The sequence below is a fragment of the Vidua macroura genome, chromosome 4 (genome assembly GCF_024509145.1).
Source record: "Vidua macroura isolate BioBank_ID:100142 chromosome 4, ASM2450914v1, whole genome shotgun sequence".
NCBI classification, from domain to species: Eukaryota; Metazoa; Chordata; class Aves; order Passeriformes; family Viduidae; genus Vidua; species Vidua macroura.
Window position 1 is genome coordinate 71,073,232 of NC_071574.1, and position 18,257 is coordinate 71,091,488.

General features: G+C 50.7%; 1 protein-coding gene across 3 annotated transcripts in view; it reads left to right on the forward strand.

Moving 5' to 3' along the window:
• The window catches only part of PTPRA (protein tyrosine phosphatase receptor type A), a 116,416-nt gene that overhangs the window by 95,266 nt on the left and 2,893 nt on the right, over positions 1 to 18,257 (forward strand). For all 3 annotated transcript variants that reach the window (XM_053975334.1, XM_053975335.1, XM_053975336.1), the window contains 14 exons: positions 777 to 794; positions 4,593 to 4,677; positions 6,295 to 6,368; positions 8,135 to 8,271; positions 10,089 to 10,179; positions 10,661 to 10,737; positions 11,595 to 11,631; positions 12,761 to 12,858; positions 12,991 to 13,110; positions 14,054 to 14,220; positions 14,995 to 15,130; positions 15,880 to 16,029; positions 16,133 to 16,226; positions 17,234 to 17,310. In XM_053975334.1, coding sequence (XP_053831309.1) covers positions 777 to 794; positions 4,593 to 4,677; positions 6,295 to 6,368; positions 8,135 to 8,271; positions 10,089 to 10,179; positions 10,661 to 10,737; positions 11,595 to 11,631; positions 12,761 to 12,858; positions 12,991 to 13,110; positions 14,054 to 14,220; positions 14,995 to 15,130; positions 15,880 to 16,029; positions 16,133 to 16,226; positions 17,234 to 17,310 — 1,361 coding nt within the window. The remainder of the gene's footprint in view (positions 1 to 776; positions 795 to 4,592; positions 4,678 to 6,294; positions 6,369 to 8,134; positions 8,272 to 10,088; positions 10,180 to 10,660; positions 10,738 to 11,594; positions 11,632 to 12,760; positions 12,859 to 12,990; positions 13,111 to 14,053; positions 14,221 to 14,994; positions 15,131 to 15,879; positions 16,030 to 16,132; positions 16,227 to 17,233; positions 17,311 to 18,257) is intronic.

Consider the following 18,257-nt stretch of genomic DNA (forward strand, 5'->3'; position numbering starts at 1 on the left):
ATGACACATTGGCCATTGCACCATCAAGGCCAGAAGTGGCTTCTCACTTGATGAACAAATGATCAAACCTAATTCTTTCTTCATCTCTAATAATTTGTCAAGGAACAAAACCAGTTTTAGGGCTGCCCTTGCCATTAGATTTAACAGGAAATGTTGGTGTTAACATTAAGTGGTGCTCGAGAAGGGGACTGGGGCAGAAGGTCACACGTTGCAGGGGCAGTTCCTCCTTGTCCAAACCCACCAGGATTGTCCTCAGCCCTGTGCCAGCAGCACTGCCCTGGGAGAGCCAGGCTCTGCTCTCCCTGGCTCAGTTTGTTCCGGTGCCCTCTGGATGAGACATCCAACCCAGCAGGTAGAGACTTTCCTTGGATGCTCCTCGCCCCCATCCCTGAGCCCAGCTGCTCTTAATTGAACTCTTGGCTCAGCCACACTCTTAAAATTATCCACCAAGTGTTATCTCTTGATATTTAAGTGCTAATGAATTACACCAGTGACTTGCTGGTTATGGGTTTAAACAGTAAGTTGTGTTTATTGATGTTAAAGCTTGGCTTCAGCTCCTTGTTCTGCTGAGAAAAACTCAGGATTTGTTCCTTTTTCCTTACTCAGAAATTCATTTTAACATCCTGGTTTTATAGCTAGTGTTTTAAAGGAAAGATTTACAGGCAGATGATGAGAGTTACTAAATTTGTTCCTGTCTTGGTCTTTGATCCTTCCTGACTTACTAAAATGTCTTGTTCCTTTGTTGCTAAGAGACTTTTTGTTTTCTTTTTCTGCAGGTAACTCTGACAGAAGAGGTAAGAATGTTACATTTCATTGCTCTTTACTCAGTAAAAACAATTCCAGAAGCATTCTGCTATTAGAGAGCTCTCCTTAGGACTTCCAAATGTGTTTTTATGAAGCCTCCCAAGCTCTTTAAAAGAGCTGGTGACACACTGATATCTTAATTTCTGTTGGGCTTTTCTTTTTAGAACTAAACAATCCCATTCCAATTTGTACATGTCCTATTAGGTATGAATTGTTCCTGCTCTGAGAATGTCAACACGTCCCTAGAGCTGGATGACCAAAGTCTAAGAAGCCATTCAGGAAATTTCATTTTGGTTTTTTTGGTTTTTTTTTTTTTTTTCTGCTGCTGAATTGTCTTTATTGACTGTGACTTACATGATTTGATCCAAACCCATCCTGCGGATGATGGGAATAATTATTGTTCTCCTCCATTCTGTTGGCAAGCAGTAACACAAATCCATTTCTTGTAAGAGAACAGCACTTTAGGGACATTTTTCCATCTCTCAGCTCTGAGAACTGGCATCTCTACCAGAATATTTGCAATTACTGATGGCTTTAGCACTCCAGGAGCGGGCAGAGCCGGGCTGGCTCCCACCTGGAGCAATCAGCTGCCTCTGTGTGTTCTCATCCTGGCTCTGATGGGTGTTGCAGCTTTGCAAACTCTGCCTGGTGCTGCTCTCTGTGCCTGGCTCACCAGGTGATGGTCCAGGGGACAGACAGATGCTCTGAGCACTGACTGGCAGCACACATTTAGCAGAGGGAATAAAAGGGATGCAGGTCCAAGGGAACTTGTTTGAAATTGTGGCTGAGCCTCTGCAGAAATGCTCAGTGCAATTCCCTCAGATCTGGCTTAGGCCTGATTTTGTGCTCCCTTTGCCATCGTGCATCCCCGCTCCTGAGGGCAAAGGAAAAAAAAATGGGAATACATCTGACTTCCCAACAAGATTTATATGAATATTGCTAATATTAATATAAATATAGTTAGGAAATCAGATTAAATAAGGGATTTTTAACAAGAGCATAGAGTGATGGGACAATGGGAAATGGCTTCAGACTGGGAGGAGGTTTAGATTAGACATTGAGAATATAAATCTTGACTGTGAGGGTGGTGAGGCCCTGCCACAAGATGCCCAGAGATTTGTGGCAGCCCCATCCTAGAAGTGTCCAAAGCCAGCTTGGATGAGGCTTGGAGCAACCTGGGATGGTGGAAGGGGATGGTGGAAGGTGTTCCTGCCTGTGGCAGGGAGTGGAATGGGACGATCTCTAAGGTCCCTTCCGACCCAAACCATTCTGTGACTGGTTTTGTGGGCAGATGTTGCCAGCTGTGAGCAGGGATGGGCTGCTCAGCCCCGTCCTCCTGCCATGACTGCACCCAGGTCTGGGTGACAGCCTACAGAGCACCTCTGCCTGCAGCTGGGACGTGATCCCAAGCACCACAGGAGGGTTTGGTGGCTCCTCAGACAAGATTTAAGCCTCCTGCTGCCTTCCAAGCTCAGGACTGCAGTGGGTGCTGCAGCGCCGGGGGAGCAGAAGGTTGAGTCCTTGTCCCTTTTCCAAGTGGATTGCCAGCATGAAGCCCTGAGGCTGAGGCTGGAGCAGGACAGGAGCTGTGGGGGGGTTGGCACAGCTCAGCAGGGCTGGCAGGGAGCAGCTGGGGACCCTCCAGCTCGTTTCCTGCCTGGGCTGTGCTGGGTGGGCCGTTAGCGGTGGGAAAGCTCCAACTCCTCATCCCGCCAGATGTGTGGAAAGAACAGCTGCAAAAAAAAAAAAAAACCAAAACCTCCAAACTCCCTGCACCCTGCTGCCAGAGCCACCCCTGCCCTCAAATCTGCATCCTGCTGCCAGAGCCACCCCTGCCCACAAATCACACCTCGCTCACAAATCACCAGCCACCGCTGCCCTGCAGCTCCAGCCCAGCTCAGCACTGGTTAGGCTGAGCTTAACTCCAGCCAAGGCAGGAAAGAATGGTCTAACAGTGACTTAACACCACAGGTTTTGGCATGGCATCTCCTCTTCCTCTCCTGCAGACAGGATGGAGATGGTGGCTGTGCTCAGCAGTCTCAGTGTGAAGCCAAGACCAACCTGTTCTTGATTTTGGGAAGTGTCAGGATGGGGAATGCCAGGGCTCATCACCTATTGAGGCAAAATTCCCAATAAATTCCTTTTGGGAGGTGCTGTCACATTAGGGCAGTAGATGAGAAGGACAAAAACATGCGAAACCAGGATAATTTAATTTTTTTCTTTGCCACACTGGGCCATTGCCTTGAAATCATGACAGAAAAAATCATATGTTTTAATAGAAACGACATTCCCAGACCTCACACCAAGAAATACAATCAGAGTGCCCTTGGGTAGCTCAGAGATGGACAAAATAAACCCCAGCTAAGGAAATCTGCTGGCTGAAATTGCTGAGACACACGGAGCAGGGATCTGCAGGGAAATGGATGCACAGAAGGTGGGAAGAGGGGTCGTGCCCTGCAGCCCCTTGGGGCTGTGTAGACACGGTGTGGTGGCCCCCTCAGATGGAGGGAGCTGATGGAAGATGGAAATATCCCCCAGCTGGCATGGCTGGCATCCACATTCATCTGAAAAAAATGCCCTTCAGGGCCCTTCTCCTCCCTGGTTGGAGCTGCTTGGCTTCCAACCCAGCTGGGTGATTTGCCAGCACCAACCACTGATGCACTGACCTCCAGCACGAGATAGAAATGGCTTATTTAAAGGAAAAATAAAATCTGTTGTGGGTCGTGGAGGATGGGAGTGTTTCAGACTAATTTCAGTGGTTTTTACAAGGGAATTTTGAGGTACCTGCCCTCGAGGAGCTTCTGCAAGGGAGCCAAAATGGGTCACACTTGGTGGCCAGGCAGTGTCTGACCTCTCCTGCTCTCTAAACTCTGTATTTCCAGGGAGGAGAGAGTAAAGGGTTGGACTAGATGGTCTTTGGAGGTCACTTCCAACCCAAATTATTCTATAATTACAGAATCATGGAATGGTTGAGTTGGAAAGGATCTTAAAACTCATCCAGTTCCACCCTGGACACCTTCCACTATCCCAGGGTGCTCCAAGCCCCATCCAGCCTGGCCTTGGACACTTCCAGGGATCCAGGGGCAGCCACAGCTTCTCTGGGCAGCCTGGTCCACACCAAATCTCCCACTTGGAGGTGTTCAGATCCCAGGTGCAGCAGGAAGCTTTGCTCTCTTGTCCTGTTTGACAAAGAACTGGAAGCAAAATCGTGGTGGTTATAAATGTATCTGTGGGATCTTAGAGAGGTCAGAGTTTTCACCCATTTTAATACAAAGTTCCTTATCATACGAAACATTCCTTACAGCAAACTCATGGGCCTGTTAGAAACTTCTCTGGACCCTTAAGTCTCAGGCAGAAAGTTTTGTAGATCACCAGCTGACAGAGGAAATTTCTCCTGGTGGCTGCTGAGCCACCACATGCACGTTCAGGTGTGCAGAAGGAACCCCAAAATAACCCAGTCCAAGCTTTCCCCATCACTGTTTTCATCTGCAAGGTCACAATTTCACAGTGATCAACTCTTGGAGAAGATTGAGGTGCTCTGAGTGGTGGTTTCAGGTTTTAATCTGACCTGGGAGTGTCTGAGGCACATGGTGCTCACTCATCCTTTTCTGCTCCACTCTCAGTCTGGAAAATTGCAACATCACTTAATACTATTTATTATTTATTATGTTTTTATTACTAATATCATCATCAGAATTGTTCTTCAAGCAGAAATTGTAGAGCTCTGCCCTGTTAAATGATGTCTCTGGATGTTTTCCAATAACCACACCTTTCTCTTCCTTTTGCAGATGAGACTCCCATTATAGCTGTGATGGTGGCCCTGTCCTCCCTCCTAGTCATAGTATTTATTATTATTGTTCTGTACATGTTGAGGTAAGAGCTGCTTTCATGCTGGATTCCCTTGTTGGACAGAAACAATTCCTGAATGAGCAGGACTGAGCCTTTTGTGCTGTCTCCCAAGCTAAAGGCTGACACAGCTGGTGCTTTGAAAAGAAACCTGGAAGGACAATGAATGAAAATGATGTTTGGGGTTTTCTGGTGAATGATGCTCATTCCTTCCTCTGCAAAGCTGCTCCTCGTGTGGGGAATTCCTGTCCTGCCTTTCAAAATGTCACATTCAGCAGGGTAGATTGAACTGAAGCCCTGTCAGTGTGGGGAAAAGCAGGTGAGGTTTCCTTGTGAGGCTGCAGATGATGGACTGAGTAATCCAGGGAGGCTGAACACAAAATGCTTTCAATATGTTATTCCTTGATGCCCATCTTGATAGCAAGCAGGATCCAACATCCAAACTCTGTTTGGTCCCTGTGCACCTTTCACTGTGAATGGCAGGAGCTTGTGAGGAGTGTTAGGTGATGCTGTACTTGAAATTACAGCACAATAAAGCCTTCTTAGGTCCATTTTTTAGAATCCAAGCATCTAACCCAGCTCCTGAAAGCATAACTAAGAATGTCTTTATTCACCTGCAGTAAACATTTTAATTTACTCACCAGTTTGGCGATGAAGTAAGTCTTAAAAAAAAAATAAAAGAAATAAAGAAAAAACAATTTCCTTAGCAGTGGAAAACTTCCCTCTGGCTCCAGGCCTGCCCTCACAGCAGTGAACCTGAGGAGAGTTTTGCCTCAGGAGTTCAGCAGCAGCAGAGTTTGAGTCCTTCCCACCTGGCTTCCAGCCCTGAAAGAAAGGGTTTGTGTTCTCTGCCCAGTGATTCAGCAAAACTCCGAATTTCAGGCAAAGGGAGCGTGAGCAGCTGCTCCAAGTTAAAAGCACATGGAGCAGGGATTTGCTGCAGGACAGATCAACCTGGGCTTTATGTGCTCTGCTGGATCAGCCCAGGGAGCAGGGGCTCCTTGGGGTGTCCTCTGTAAAGAGCACCCTGAAAGCTTCTCCTGGTTTCCACCTCTCTCTGGGCTCCTGCAGCTGTTCCAGATGTGCTCAGTGAGCAGCTCTGCTCACAGGCAGGATCTCAGAGGTCCTGCAGCCTCCTGGACCCACCAGCTAATTCAGGAAGCCTTGAAAAAGTGTGGCAAAAAAAGGGAAAGCTCTTTGGATGCTTCTAGATGGTTATTTGTGATTAAGTTCATAAATTCTCACCTGTAGTAAGTTGAGTCAGTGTGCTGTTATCACAATCACCCTTGCATTCCTGTTTGACCTTCTCCACATCATTTGTTGTTCTTTTTCACACAGTAATAGGCAGCTGGATTAAACTTGTCTTGCATATATCCTTTGAGCAAAGTAGAGTTCTCCTCCATCATAAGGAAGAATGAGATACTGCTGCTTCCAGAAGTTTTTTCTGCTCTTTTTTTTTTTTCTTCTGCTGTTAGATCAAAGTAGAAAATCGGTAAAATCTGAACCAGTAACTTCCTTTTTGAGAATTTCAGAATTTTGCTCCCTTTTGTCAATATTCATTCTTACTTAAGGTCTCATGTGGGAGGGAACCTGGGCTTCCTGGTGGACATTTACTGACTTTTCCACCCCAATTCTCCTTGGCAGGTTCAAGAAGTACAAGCAGGCAGGGAGCCACTCCAACTCCTTCCGTCTGTCCAACGGCCGCACGGACGACACAGGTGAGTCCACCTGGTGCCACACAGGGTCTCTCCCACCTCGTATTTTTGTAGGCAGATATTTTTTAATTTCTGTTTTGTTGTTGTTGTTGTTTCCTGACCTCCTTTGTTCCATGTTTTCCATGGTTTTGGCAGACTTTTCGTAGAATGAAGGTTTATTTCCCAGCTTTCATTCCACTGGCTCAATGTTTGCCCTCGACCATATTAAAATGGGTGATCACTTCCAAAATCACTACTCACATTCCTTTTGATTTTTCACAGTGTTTCTTTGACTCAAATGAGAACCTTTTTTGAAAAAAACCCCACATCTTTGGGGAGTAATTAAACATTCTTCTGCTCCTTCAGATTAGTATGGTCTCTGATTAAAACTCAGATCTTCACGCTAATTCTGGACACCAAACTAACATTTCCAGGAATACACTTATTTTCATTATAAAAACATTTTGTACCTCCTAAACATGCACAAATGCAATTTTAAAGCCTTGTGTAATGTCTAAATTCTTCTGCCCCTGAGCTGTGAGCCAGAGCTGACATGGAGGGTCTGAAGTTGGGCATCTCCATCCACGCATAGGCACTGATTAAGATCTGAGGAGACCTCTTAAAGTCAATTCAGATGCTTTTTCAGCACTCCTTTCACATAAACCAAACACCTTCTGAGAAGCACTAACTGGAATTCAGCACCTTTTTTATTTTATGTTGGCTGCTAAGACCTTCCCTGCCGTCTTACATCACTGTAAACGGAGGTGTGAACTTCATAAACGCTCAGCTGTGTTGGTGTAACCCTCCCATGGCCTTTCTGGGCTCTGCTGAGCAGCACAAGCAGCAGCTGCCTTTGCTGTGCCCTCCTGGGAATTGGTTCACAGTGGTGGTGCCAGACTTCCCATGGGAGAGAGGGAGAAGCTGGAATTCAAAGCCAGGTGGTCTCCAACCCCAGCACTGAATTGATCCTCAGTGCCCTGTCCTGCCTCTGGGAGAGCGTAGATCTGAGTGTTAATCATCGTAGGATCACTGATTTTTTGGGATTGGAAAAGTCCTTTAAGATCATCCAGTCCAACCATTCCCCCAGTACTACCAAGGCCACCACTGACCCATGTCCCCAAGTGCCACATCCACATGGCTTCTAAATCCCTCCAGGGATGGGAATTCCCACACTGCCCTGGGCAGCTGTGCCAGGGCTGGACACCCTTTCCATGGAGAAATTTTCCCAGATATCCAATCTAAAGCTCCCCTGGCCCAACCTGAGGCCGTTCCCTCTCCTCCTGTCCCTGTTCCCTGGGAGCAGAGCCCGACCCCCCCGGCTGTCCCCTCCTGTCAGGAGCTGTGCAGAGCCACAAGGTCCCCCCTGAGCCTCCTTTTCTCCAGGCTGAGCCCCTTCCCAGCTCCCTCAGCTGCTCCTGGTGCTCCAGCCCCTTCCCCATGTCCATTCCCTTCTCTGGACACTCTCCAGCCCTTCAAGATCTTGTTGTGAGAGGCCCAGAACTTCCCCCAGGAGGTGCCCCAGCAGTGCCAGCACAGGGGACAAGCACTGCCCCGGCCTTCTGCCACCCCAGTGCTGCCACAAGCCGGGTGCCACCGTGCTCAGAGCAGCCTGGTCTGGTGGAAGCCCTTGGACCACGATGCTCTTTAACATCCCCTCCAAGCCAAACCGTTCCGTGCGCGCACAAGGACAGAACGGCAGCGGCGTTCTGTGCTCCCCTGGGCGTGGCTGGGCACTGCTGGCCACAGGGGGGACAGCTGGTGGCCCCTGTGACCCCCGGGTGTCATTGCAGAGCCACAGAGCATGCCCCTGCTCGCCCGCTCCCCCAGCACCAACCGCAAGTACCCCCCGCTGCCCGTGGACAAGCTGGAGGAGGAGATCAACCGCCGCATGGCCGACGACAACAAGCTCTTTCGGGAGGAGTTCAACGTGAGTGCCTCTGCTGCTGCCCCCACATCCCACAGGCTGCCCTCGGGGTCGGGTTTAGGATCTGCTTCTTGGGGGTTTTTAAAGGCTCATTCTGTCCTTGAAGCTGTGACAAGCCGTCCGCCCTCATGCTCGCTGCAAAAAGCAGAGGGTTTCTAGCAAACAGCTCTTCAGAGGTACATTTTCCAGGGTTCAGGGATGATCCTGGGTGTCTTGGGGTCTTCCAGAGCTCCCCTGCTTGCTGGTTGCCTCCCAAGCTCTGCCCCCCCCCCCCACCTCCCAGTCCTCATGGCCTTAAATCCACAAACAACAACAAAAAAAAAAGCTTGGGCATAGAAACAGGAATGAGCCCATCTTATTTCAGTGAGCTGTTAACCCTGAAACACAATGATGACAGCGTATGGGACAAAGGCTGGCCTTCAGCTGTGAGGAATTCAGGTATTGTGCTTGTCCCACAAGCCCAGAGCATTTCTTCAGGGATGGCTACAACCTCTTCTTGACATTGCTGGGCTTTGCAGCTTGTGACAATGGATCTGTTTTGCCTTGTCAATACAAAAATAGAATAGAATAGAATAGAATAGAATAGAATAGAATAGAATAGAATAGAATAGAATAGAATAGGGTAGGTTCATTAAGGTTGGAAAAGCCCTCTAAGATTATCAAGTCCAACCATTAACCCAGCACTGCCAAGACCTCCACTAAACCATGTCCCCAAGTGCCACATCAGTGCCACATCTACACTTTTTTTTTTAACACTTCCAAGGATGGTGACTCTACCACTGCTCTGGGCAGCCTGTGCTGGAGCTTGACAACTCTTTCTGTGAAAATATTTTCCTAAATATCCAGTCTAAACCTCCCCTGGCCCAGCCTGAGGCCATTCCCTCTCCTCCTGTCCCTGTTCCCTGGAGCAGAGCCCGACCCCCCCGGCTGTCCCCTCCTGGCAGGAGTTGTGCAGAGCCACAAGGTCCCCCCTGAGCCTCCTTTTCTCCAGGCTGAGCCCCTTTCCCAGCTCCCTCAGCTGCTCCTCATCAGACCTGTGCTCCCAGCCCAGGTCCAAGCCTTGATATGGCACCATGAGAACGAGGAGAAGATAAAAAAAAGCCACTCCACTTTGTCCAGCTGCTACAAAACTTGATCCCTTTGCTGGCCGTGCTGCGATGAAACCAAATAGGTGCAATGAATGCCCAGGGAGGGGGATTTTTAGGGTTATAAATACCTGATTGCCCTGGACACTTCCTGCCATCCTGTCAGCTGGAGGAAGGGATGGTGGATACCTCCAGAACATTCCTTGCTGTTCAAAGAAGATGTGGAATAACAGTGCTGGGGAAGCACCTCCTGTGCTCCACTGGGAAACCCAGGGACAGTGTCCCCTGTCACCCCAGCCCCCCCCACCAAAGGCCCCCTGGGGCTGCTCCTGCCATCACTGGGTGGGCTGGGGCGGTGGGCGCTTAATCAGGTCACAATTATTAATGAGGGCTGTTAATGAGGGAATCTCACAGGAGCCTCGGTGGACAAGAATCAGGAGTGAGCTCGTTGGTGCTGCCGGGTGGGTTCAGAGCTGGAGGCTTTGCTGCCACCTCGTGTCCATGGAGCAGGAGATTCCAGATCTCTTTCCTCATCTTTCCGAAGGGATTGCCTCTCTCTGGTCCAGCCCAGCTATTTAAATGGTCATTTTGAGAGTTGCTGCTGGGGTGGAGGTGAGGGGGTGGGTGGTGGGGACACGTCCAGAGGGGCAGGATGCTCAGAGGTGGCATTTGCCAGCACATTGTTCCTGTGCCATGAAAACATCGTGGAAAACCCTTTTCCTTCTGCCATTTCAGGCTCTCCCAGCGTGTCCCATACAGGCCACATGTGAAGCTGCTTCCAAGGAGGAGAACAAGGAGAAGAACAGATACGTGAACATTTTGCCCTGTACGTGTCAGAGCTGGTTGGACAGGGGGGAAACACTCAGGGACTCCTGCCAGGACTCCCCATTCCTGGTTTGGGGATGGGCAAGGGCACAGATGAGGGCATTTCACCTCCCAGGTGGGTGGCTGGGTCTGCTGTAGCTTTGGACCTGTGAGGAGAAGCTCCACGGAGCCCTCAGCAGCCAAGAGGCCGTGGAGAGTGAAAGGAATGGGAGATGCCAGAAGGGACAACTCTTGCCTGGTGGCACTGGGCAGTGGGCTGGCTTGGACTGTCCTCAAATATGCACTCTGTAGGAAAAAAAAACTACCTTGGACAAGATCTAGGACCTCTCTGGGTTTAAGCAAGAGGAATTTGGGGGCATGAAGGTCTTTTTGCAGCAGAGCCAGGAGCGTGGGCTCCACTCCAACACCTGGATTCTCACCATGCCAGGTATCAGCAGAGTGGAGGGGGTTGTCTTTAATGCAGAGTTTTCATTTCCCTCCAGATGATCATTCCAGGGTTCACCTGACTCCTGTGGAAGGGGTCCCTGACTCCGACTACATCAACGCCTCCTTCATTAATGTGAGTTTTGTGACGTGAAGGGGAAATCCCTGCCAGGAGCAAAGCCAAGCAGGCTGGGTTGGAGAGGGCTGGGGAACCACTCCTGCTGGATCTGGGCATTTCTGATCAACAAACAGCTGAAGAATCATAGAATCTTTGAGGTTGGAAAAGCCCTCTAAGACCCACAAGTCCAAGCATTCCCCCAGCAGTGTCCCCAAGTGCCACATCCACACAGCTTTAAATCCTTGAAGAGTGTGGCCAATTGGTCATCAGTGCTCCCCAGCTTGCAGGGCTGGATGTGGGAAGGGGATGGAGAAGAAATGAAGGAATCCAGCTGAAATGGAAGCAACATTGCCCTGCTCTGCCCCTGGGAGGAGATGGGTCCTTTGTGGTTGTCACCATGCGGTGACACCACCAATCAGCTGGAAGGGTCATGTGAGAGATGCAGGCACATGAAGCAAAGGAAGACTCAAAAGAGCTTTTTCCTTCCCTCCCCAGTAAATAAAATACACAAAATCAACCCCTGTGAGTTCTACAGCCCCTCTTCCAAGGAGCAGTGCTGATTTCCACGTGATGCTCTGGATGCAGGGTCTGACTCCAGTGGAAGGGCTGTCAGGTACCACTTCATTAGCGCCTCGTGCCAACAACTGGGGTCATTCCTGCATTATGTGAGCATGGGGATTGTTCCTGTGGGAAAACAGCCCTTTGCACAAGGATTGTCAATTATTTCAGCCCATCTTTGAAGCTGATTCTCCCCTCAGAGGCCACAGCCCCTTCTCTGCACAAGGGAGAATGAGCAGCTCCTGAAGTAAATGCATTTCATGACTTTTGTGTTAGAGAAACATTCATTTCTCTTCATTTTTCTTCTTTTCTTGCAGGGGTACCAAGAGAAAAACAAGTTCATTGCTGCACAAGGTAAATTCTTGACTATTCCCACTGCTCTTTTTGGGGCAGCTGGGCTGGGTCCCTCTGCTCAGTGGAGCTGTGCCCTCTACCCACAGCACAGCATCTTGCAGAGCTCCCCTGGTTAAAAGGAGGTTAAAAGGAGGCCTGGCTGCTCCACAGATTGTTCCCAAATTGATTTTCCCAGTCAAAGAGCAGTGCTGGATGTTCTGGTGGGCAGAGAGAAGTCCTACCTGTGCAATCCCATTGCTGGAGGGTGTTGTGACCTCTGGAAATTCTGCCAGGGAGCTGCTTAATTAAATTCCCCAAATGACAGAATCATGGAATGGTTTGGGCTGGAAAGGACCTCAAAGCTCATCTCATTCCACCCCACTGCCATGGACAGGGACACCTCCCACTATCCCAGGTTGCTCCAAGCTCCCTTGAACTCTCCCAGGGATGTGAGAGAAAAGTCCTTATGATCTTCAGAAGTCCAAACACATCCCTAAAACCAAAATTCCCACTCACAAGGTGGGGATTGTGTCAGCAACAGGATGTTACCTGCCCATGGGAGTGCTTTGTATTTCCTCTCTGGACTTGCCAGTGGGTCAGGGCATTCCTGGCCAGTTTCCCTGGCTCTGGCTGGAGCAGGAGGCTGGATCAGGTCCGTCAGCACTTCCAGGCTCAGGTTAAGCTTTGGCTCTGCTGTTCTCTTGGCTCACCCCGAGCCTCAGGCTTGGCAAGGGAGCGTAGGCTGAGTTAGCTTCGTGTCTGGCAGGCAGCAGGGAACTATTCCTGTGCCACACTGAAATGGGATCCCATGGCTAAAACCCAAAATCCCAGGGCAGGACTTCTGCAGACTCTGGGACAGCCACAATTTCCCTGGGTGACCTTGGGCAGCTCCATGCTGTGTTTGTCTGGTTTCCCCTTCTTGAGCTAAATATGGAATTCCTGAGCATAAAACAAATCCAGAAATTCCAGCTATTGTGTGATGGGATTATTCCTTGGATCAGGCATGCCCAGACACCACAGCACCTCCTGTGACCTATTGGCAAAAAATGTGTTGGATCATCCGTGACGTGCGACCTCACACGCTGCGTTTTGGCCCCAAATCGTGAGAGGTTGATCCCAAAGAGGACTTTTTGTTTTACCTTCCCCTCAGGACCAAAGGAAGAAACAGTGAATGATTTTTGGAGAATGATTTGGGAGCAAAACACAGCGACAATTGTCATGGTGACCAACCTGAAGGAGAGGAAAGAGGTACGTTCCAGAAGGTTTGACCCAAATTGGGCCAAATCCGGCTCATCCTGTGCTTATGGGCATGTCCTGGAGCCATCCCCAGCCTTGTGAGGGTGTCCAGAGCTCACCTGCCCCTGTTTTCTCCCCCAACAGTGCAAATGTGCTCAGTACTGGCCAGATCAGGGCTGCTGGACCTACGGGAACATCCGAGTGTCCGTGGAGGACGTGACCGTGCTGGTGGATTACACCGTGCGCAAGTTCTGCATCCAGCAGGTGCCAGGGATCACCTCCCCCACCCCTTCCTGCCCCATCCCATCCCTCCCCTCTCCACACTGGGCATCCCAAAGGTGTTGGCTCGACTCCTCCAAGGCTCTGTGAGAGCAGAGTTGGGATGAAATGACCCCCAGCACCCATTTTTAACCAGAGTTGTTAAGAATTTATTCCTCCCAAGAGCCTGTTCCCAGTGGTACCAGCGTGGTTGTGCTGAGGGCGGGGAAGCTGAGGGATGCCAGGGCTGAAATTCCATCCTGCAGTACTCCAGCACTTGCTGTTAGCAGTGTTGGTTCCTGCTCTCACCCACAGACACTTAATGCCTGAAAATAATCAGATTTATCCCCTCAGCTGAGACAAAATCCAGCACCGTATGTGTTGGGTTTGATTGCTTTCCCATCTGTCACCACATTTCCTTGTCCTCCAAGGAGACTCTGGGTGTTTTAGTCACTCTGTTTGTTTTCCTGCCTCTCTCAGAGGCAGGCAGGGAAGAGTTGGTGCCTGAAAACCTGTCTGGACTTTGAGGGCGATTCTCCTGAGCCTCATCCTTCACTCCAATGGCCTGGCCGTGTGTGTTTTCCTCCCCTGCCTTTAATCCGAGGATGATCTGGCCAGAGGAGTGGGGAAGGATGGAGCAACAGCTTCTGTTTGAGCTTGTTGAGGATGAAATATGGCAGCTGCTGCCAGGCTGGATCGCACAGGCAGGGACAGGCTGGCATCTCACAGCCCTAGGATGTGGGATGTGGTGCTGGGTGGTTAAAATGTCATGTTTTCAGAGGCTGATTTGTCCCAGAGCCTGAGTCCATGCCCTTGCAGCTGTGGATGCTGCTTCTAAAGCCATCCAACCCCATCTCAGGTCTGCAGCTCCCCCTCTCTCTCTTCATTTTGGGGGAAGAAGGAAAACCTGAGTATTTCTCCTTAACCTGAGTCCTCCTTTCCCCTGCAGGTGGGAGATGTCACAAACAAGAAGCCTCAGCGCCTGGTGACCCAGTTCCACTTCACCAGCTGGCCCGACTTCGGGGTGCCCTTCACCCCCATCGGGATGCTGAAATTCCTGAAGAAGGTGAAGACCTGCAATCCCCAGTATGCAGGAGCCATAGTGGTGCACTGCAGGTGAGTCCTGCTCACAGCCAACCTCTGGGTCACCTGGAAAGCATCTCCTATTTAAAAGGAAATTTTTTTTTTTTTCCCAGTCAGGACTTTTTCATTATCTTTGTTTAACTTTCCTGTGTTAAACGGGGATGTTCCTCATGGGGATATGCAAAAAAATGCATGAATTGAAGGAAGTTCTTGGAATCAGTGATGTTAGGGTGTTACAGCTCATCTGGAGGGGTCATTTGGGTTGGCTGGATGCTGAGTGAGCCACGGTGAGCACTGGTGGCTCTCCCTTGGCTCTCCACTGCCCTGGCATGAGAAGATAACATCCCTCTTTGGGAGAAGGCAGTACTGAGCTGACAGATTGCCTGGAGCAAGGGCCAAGGAGGTTGGCCTCACCTGGAGTGGTTTCAGGCACAGCAGCAGCCCTGGGGGAGCCACAGGGGCTTCCACATTGCAATAAGGAGAAGCCCCATGATAAAGGCAGAAATGGTCACATTTGCACCATCTCAAGTTCATTTTTCTTGCCTTCTTGGGCAGCAGCTGATTCCAAGATCTTTGTCTTCCCCTAATGCCTGTTGGTCTCAATGAAGACAATCCAGTCCAACGCCCTGCCATGGGCAGGGACACCTCCCACTGGCCCAGGCTGCTCCAAGCCCCGTCCAACCTGGCCTTGGGCACTGCCAGGGATCCAGGGGCAGCCACAGCTTCTCTGTGCACCCTGTGCCAGGGCCTGCCCACCCTGCCAGGGCAGAATTCCTTCCCAATCTCCCCTGAGCCCTTGTCCTGCAGCGCCGGGGTGGGACGCACGGGCACTTTCATCGTCATCGACGCCATGCTGGACATGATGCACACGGAGAGGAAGGTGGACGTGTACGGCTTCGTGAGCCGCATCCGGGCCCAGCGCTGCCAGATGGTACAGACAGACGTGAGTGTGCTGCTGCCCTGCCCTCTGGGCATGCGTTTCCTTCACCATCCCTCCTTTTGGGTAATGCTGCGTTGAGTGAGCCCTTCACGAGGTCCTGCTGTTTTTAATACCCTTTGTAGAATCATTAAATCATATAGGCTGGGAACGATCCTTAATATAGAGTCCAACCATTCCCTCAGCACTGCCAAGGCCACCACTGACACATGTCCCCAAGTGCCACATCCACGTGGCTTTTCAACCCCTCCAGGGATGGGGACTCCACCACTGGCGTGGGCAATTTCTTCTTTCCATGAAGAAATTTATCCAATATCCCACCTGATCCTCCCCTGGCACAGCTTGAGGCCATTCCCTCTCATCCTGTCCCTTGCTCCCCTCCTGTCAGGGAATCCTGTGGAGCCAGAAGGTCCCCCCTGAGCCTCCTTTTCTCCAGGCTTGGAGAACATTTTGTGTCACATCTGCTTTGCTTGGTGTGGTAAATAAAGAGACAGTCCCCATTTGGTGGCAGGAAGGTTGTCACTCACTTTTCTGGGGTTTCAGAGGGTGGGCAGGGGGGTGGTGGGTTTGCACCAGCATTTGCTCACTGGGCATGGAATATGGCAGGAAAAAAAGGAGCAGGGGAAAAAAAGCAAAGTAACTTGTGTGGGTAGAGGGGGAGGTGTAGTTCTGAGCAGTGAGACCAGTTTTAAAAAGGAAGATTTCAGAGCGACTCAGACTTCCTTTTACTCCTTCCCTCTCCCTGACCCCTGCAGATGCAGTATGTGTTCATATACCAAGCACTTCTGGAGCACTATCTCTACGGTGACACGGAGCTGGAGGTGACCTCGTTGGAGATCCACCTCCAGAAGATCTACAACAAAGTGCCAGGGACCAGCAGCAACGGGCTGGAGGAGGAGTTCAAGGTGAGCGTGGCTGTTGTCCTGGAGGATCTGCTGGGATGGTGCAGGGATCACCTGGCACTGGGTGGCTCTGAAACTCCCCTCTGCTTTGCTCCTTGCCCTGCAGAAGCTCACTTCAATCAAAATCCAGAATGACAAGATGAGGACGGGCAATTTGCCAGCCAACATGAAGAAGAACAGGGTGCTTCAGATAATTCCATGTAAGGCTCGTTTGGCTGAGTGTCTGGTGGGCATGGGGACAGGAATTGGGCTGGAGAAATGGGACAAACAGGGACCTTGTGATGGTCAAGGAAAAGGGCAAAGTCCTGCCCCTGGGGAGGGACAAGCCCAGGCACCAGTCTTGACTGGGGTCACCCAGCTGGGGGGAAAAGCAGCTTGGCAGGAAAGGACCTGGGGGTCCTGACAGACTTGAACCTGAGGCAGCAAAGTGCCCTTGTGACAAAAGGGACAGTGGTGGCCTGGGCTGTGTGAGACAAAACACTTCCAGCAGGTCCAGGGAGGGGATCCTGCCCCTCTGCTCAGCACTGCTGAGGCCACACCCAGAGCACTGGGTCCAGCTCTGCCTCCCCAGGACAAGAGGGACATGGACAGAGTGGGGAGAGCCCAGTGAGGGGGCTGGAGCATCTCTGCTCCCAGGAAGGGCTGGGAGAGCTGGGATGCTTAGCCTGGAGAGGAGAAGGCTCTGGGGGTCTCATCCCTGTCCATCAACACCTGCAGGGAGGGTGCAGAGAGCACAGAGCCAGGCTCTTGGCAGTGGTGGCCGGGGACAGGACAAGGGGCTGTGGGCACACACTGACCACAGGAGGGTCCCTCTGAACATCAGGGAACACGTTTTGGCTGTGGGGGTCACCAGGTGCTGGCACAGGTTGCCCAAGGAGGCTGTGGAGTCTCTGTGCCTGAAGACACTCAGACTTTCTCTGGCCACAGATGACAACCAGCCCTGTGTGACCCTCTCTGCTGGTTTCTGCTCTGCCTCAGGGGGAAGGGAGTCCCAGTGCTGAGCAGGTCCCTTTCCTGGAGAGCTCAGCATCCCCTTCCTCTGCCCCAAACCTGGGCATGGCAGAGGGTGCAGCTGACTGTCCTTGTCCCAGCCAGGTGCACTGTGCCCCTCTTCCTTTATCTCTGTCTCCCAGTTGAGGCTTGGTGTCTCCTCAGCTAAAGGTCATGCAGGTTATCCCAAATCTCAGGTGATTTTGTTCTGTTCCAGATGAGTTCAACCGAGTAATCATTCCAGTGAAGAGAGGGGAAGAGAACACGGACTATGTAAACGCTTCCTTCATTGATGTGAGTCTTCTCCAGTCTTCTTTCCATCTTCTCCCAGTGGAAACCACCTCATGCTGCTTCCTTTGGGGAGAATTTATCCCAAACACTTCTTTAAGGGTTTTTTCACAGCTGCCTCCACGTGACTTTGCTTTGTGTCACCAGTTTCTTTCTCCAAGAAACCCCCAGGTATATCCAGCTCCTTGTGGGAGAGGAGAGCTGGAGCCTGAGCAGAGCTTCCAAATCCTGGGCTCACTTCTGCCCCTCTGGGCTCTGCTGATGGCTGTGAAGAAAGGATCCACATATCCATGGAAATAACACAGCACTGGCCATTTGGTCAGAAAACATCCACCAGATTAGATCGAGGAGCAATTCACAATCCCAAAACCTTGGAGTGGAGCCAGGTCAATCCCATTACACCTGTCTGCGTGGCAGCAGGAGGAGAGGCAGGGAGGTTAAGTGCTGTCCTCACTCCGAGGAGGAGATAAGTGATTGCACATCCTTGTCTCCTGAGCAATCCTGTTGACTCCAGGGAGGCATCTCGGATGAGTATTGATCTCCATGCAGTGATGCCAGTGCTGGCCAAGTCACAGACCCTGCTCTTTTCCAGCCCAATTCCTGTTTTCATCTCCTAATGACACATGGCTTTTTTTTTTTTTTTTTTTTTTCCTCCCAAAAAAGGCAATCACTGGGTTTGCCCACTAAAACCAGTTTATTCCCAGTTCTAACATCCCTAATTAATTGCTCCCTGAAATCTCCTTTGCTGAGTCCCTGCTGTGCCTGCAGGAGCAGCCAGGAGCAGCTGCCTGGTTGTGCATCCAGATCAGAAAGCTTCCGTGGCACGTAAGCAATTTGGGCTGAGGATTCAATTTCCTGCCTCTGCTGAACTTTGCTTAAATGACAAACTCCAAATGACGAAGCATCTGCAGTCACAGTCTGCAGGGAGGGCACAGGGGAGTCTGAGGGGTTTG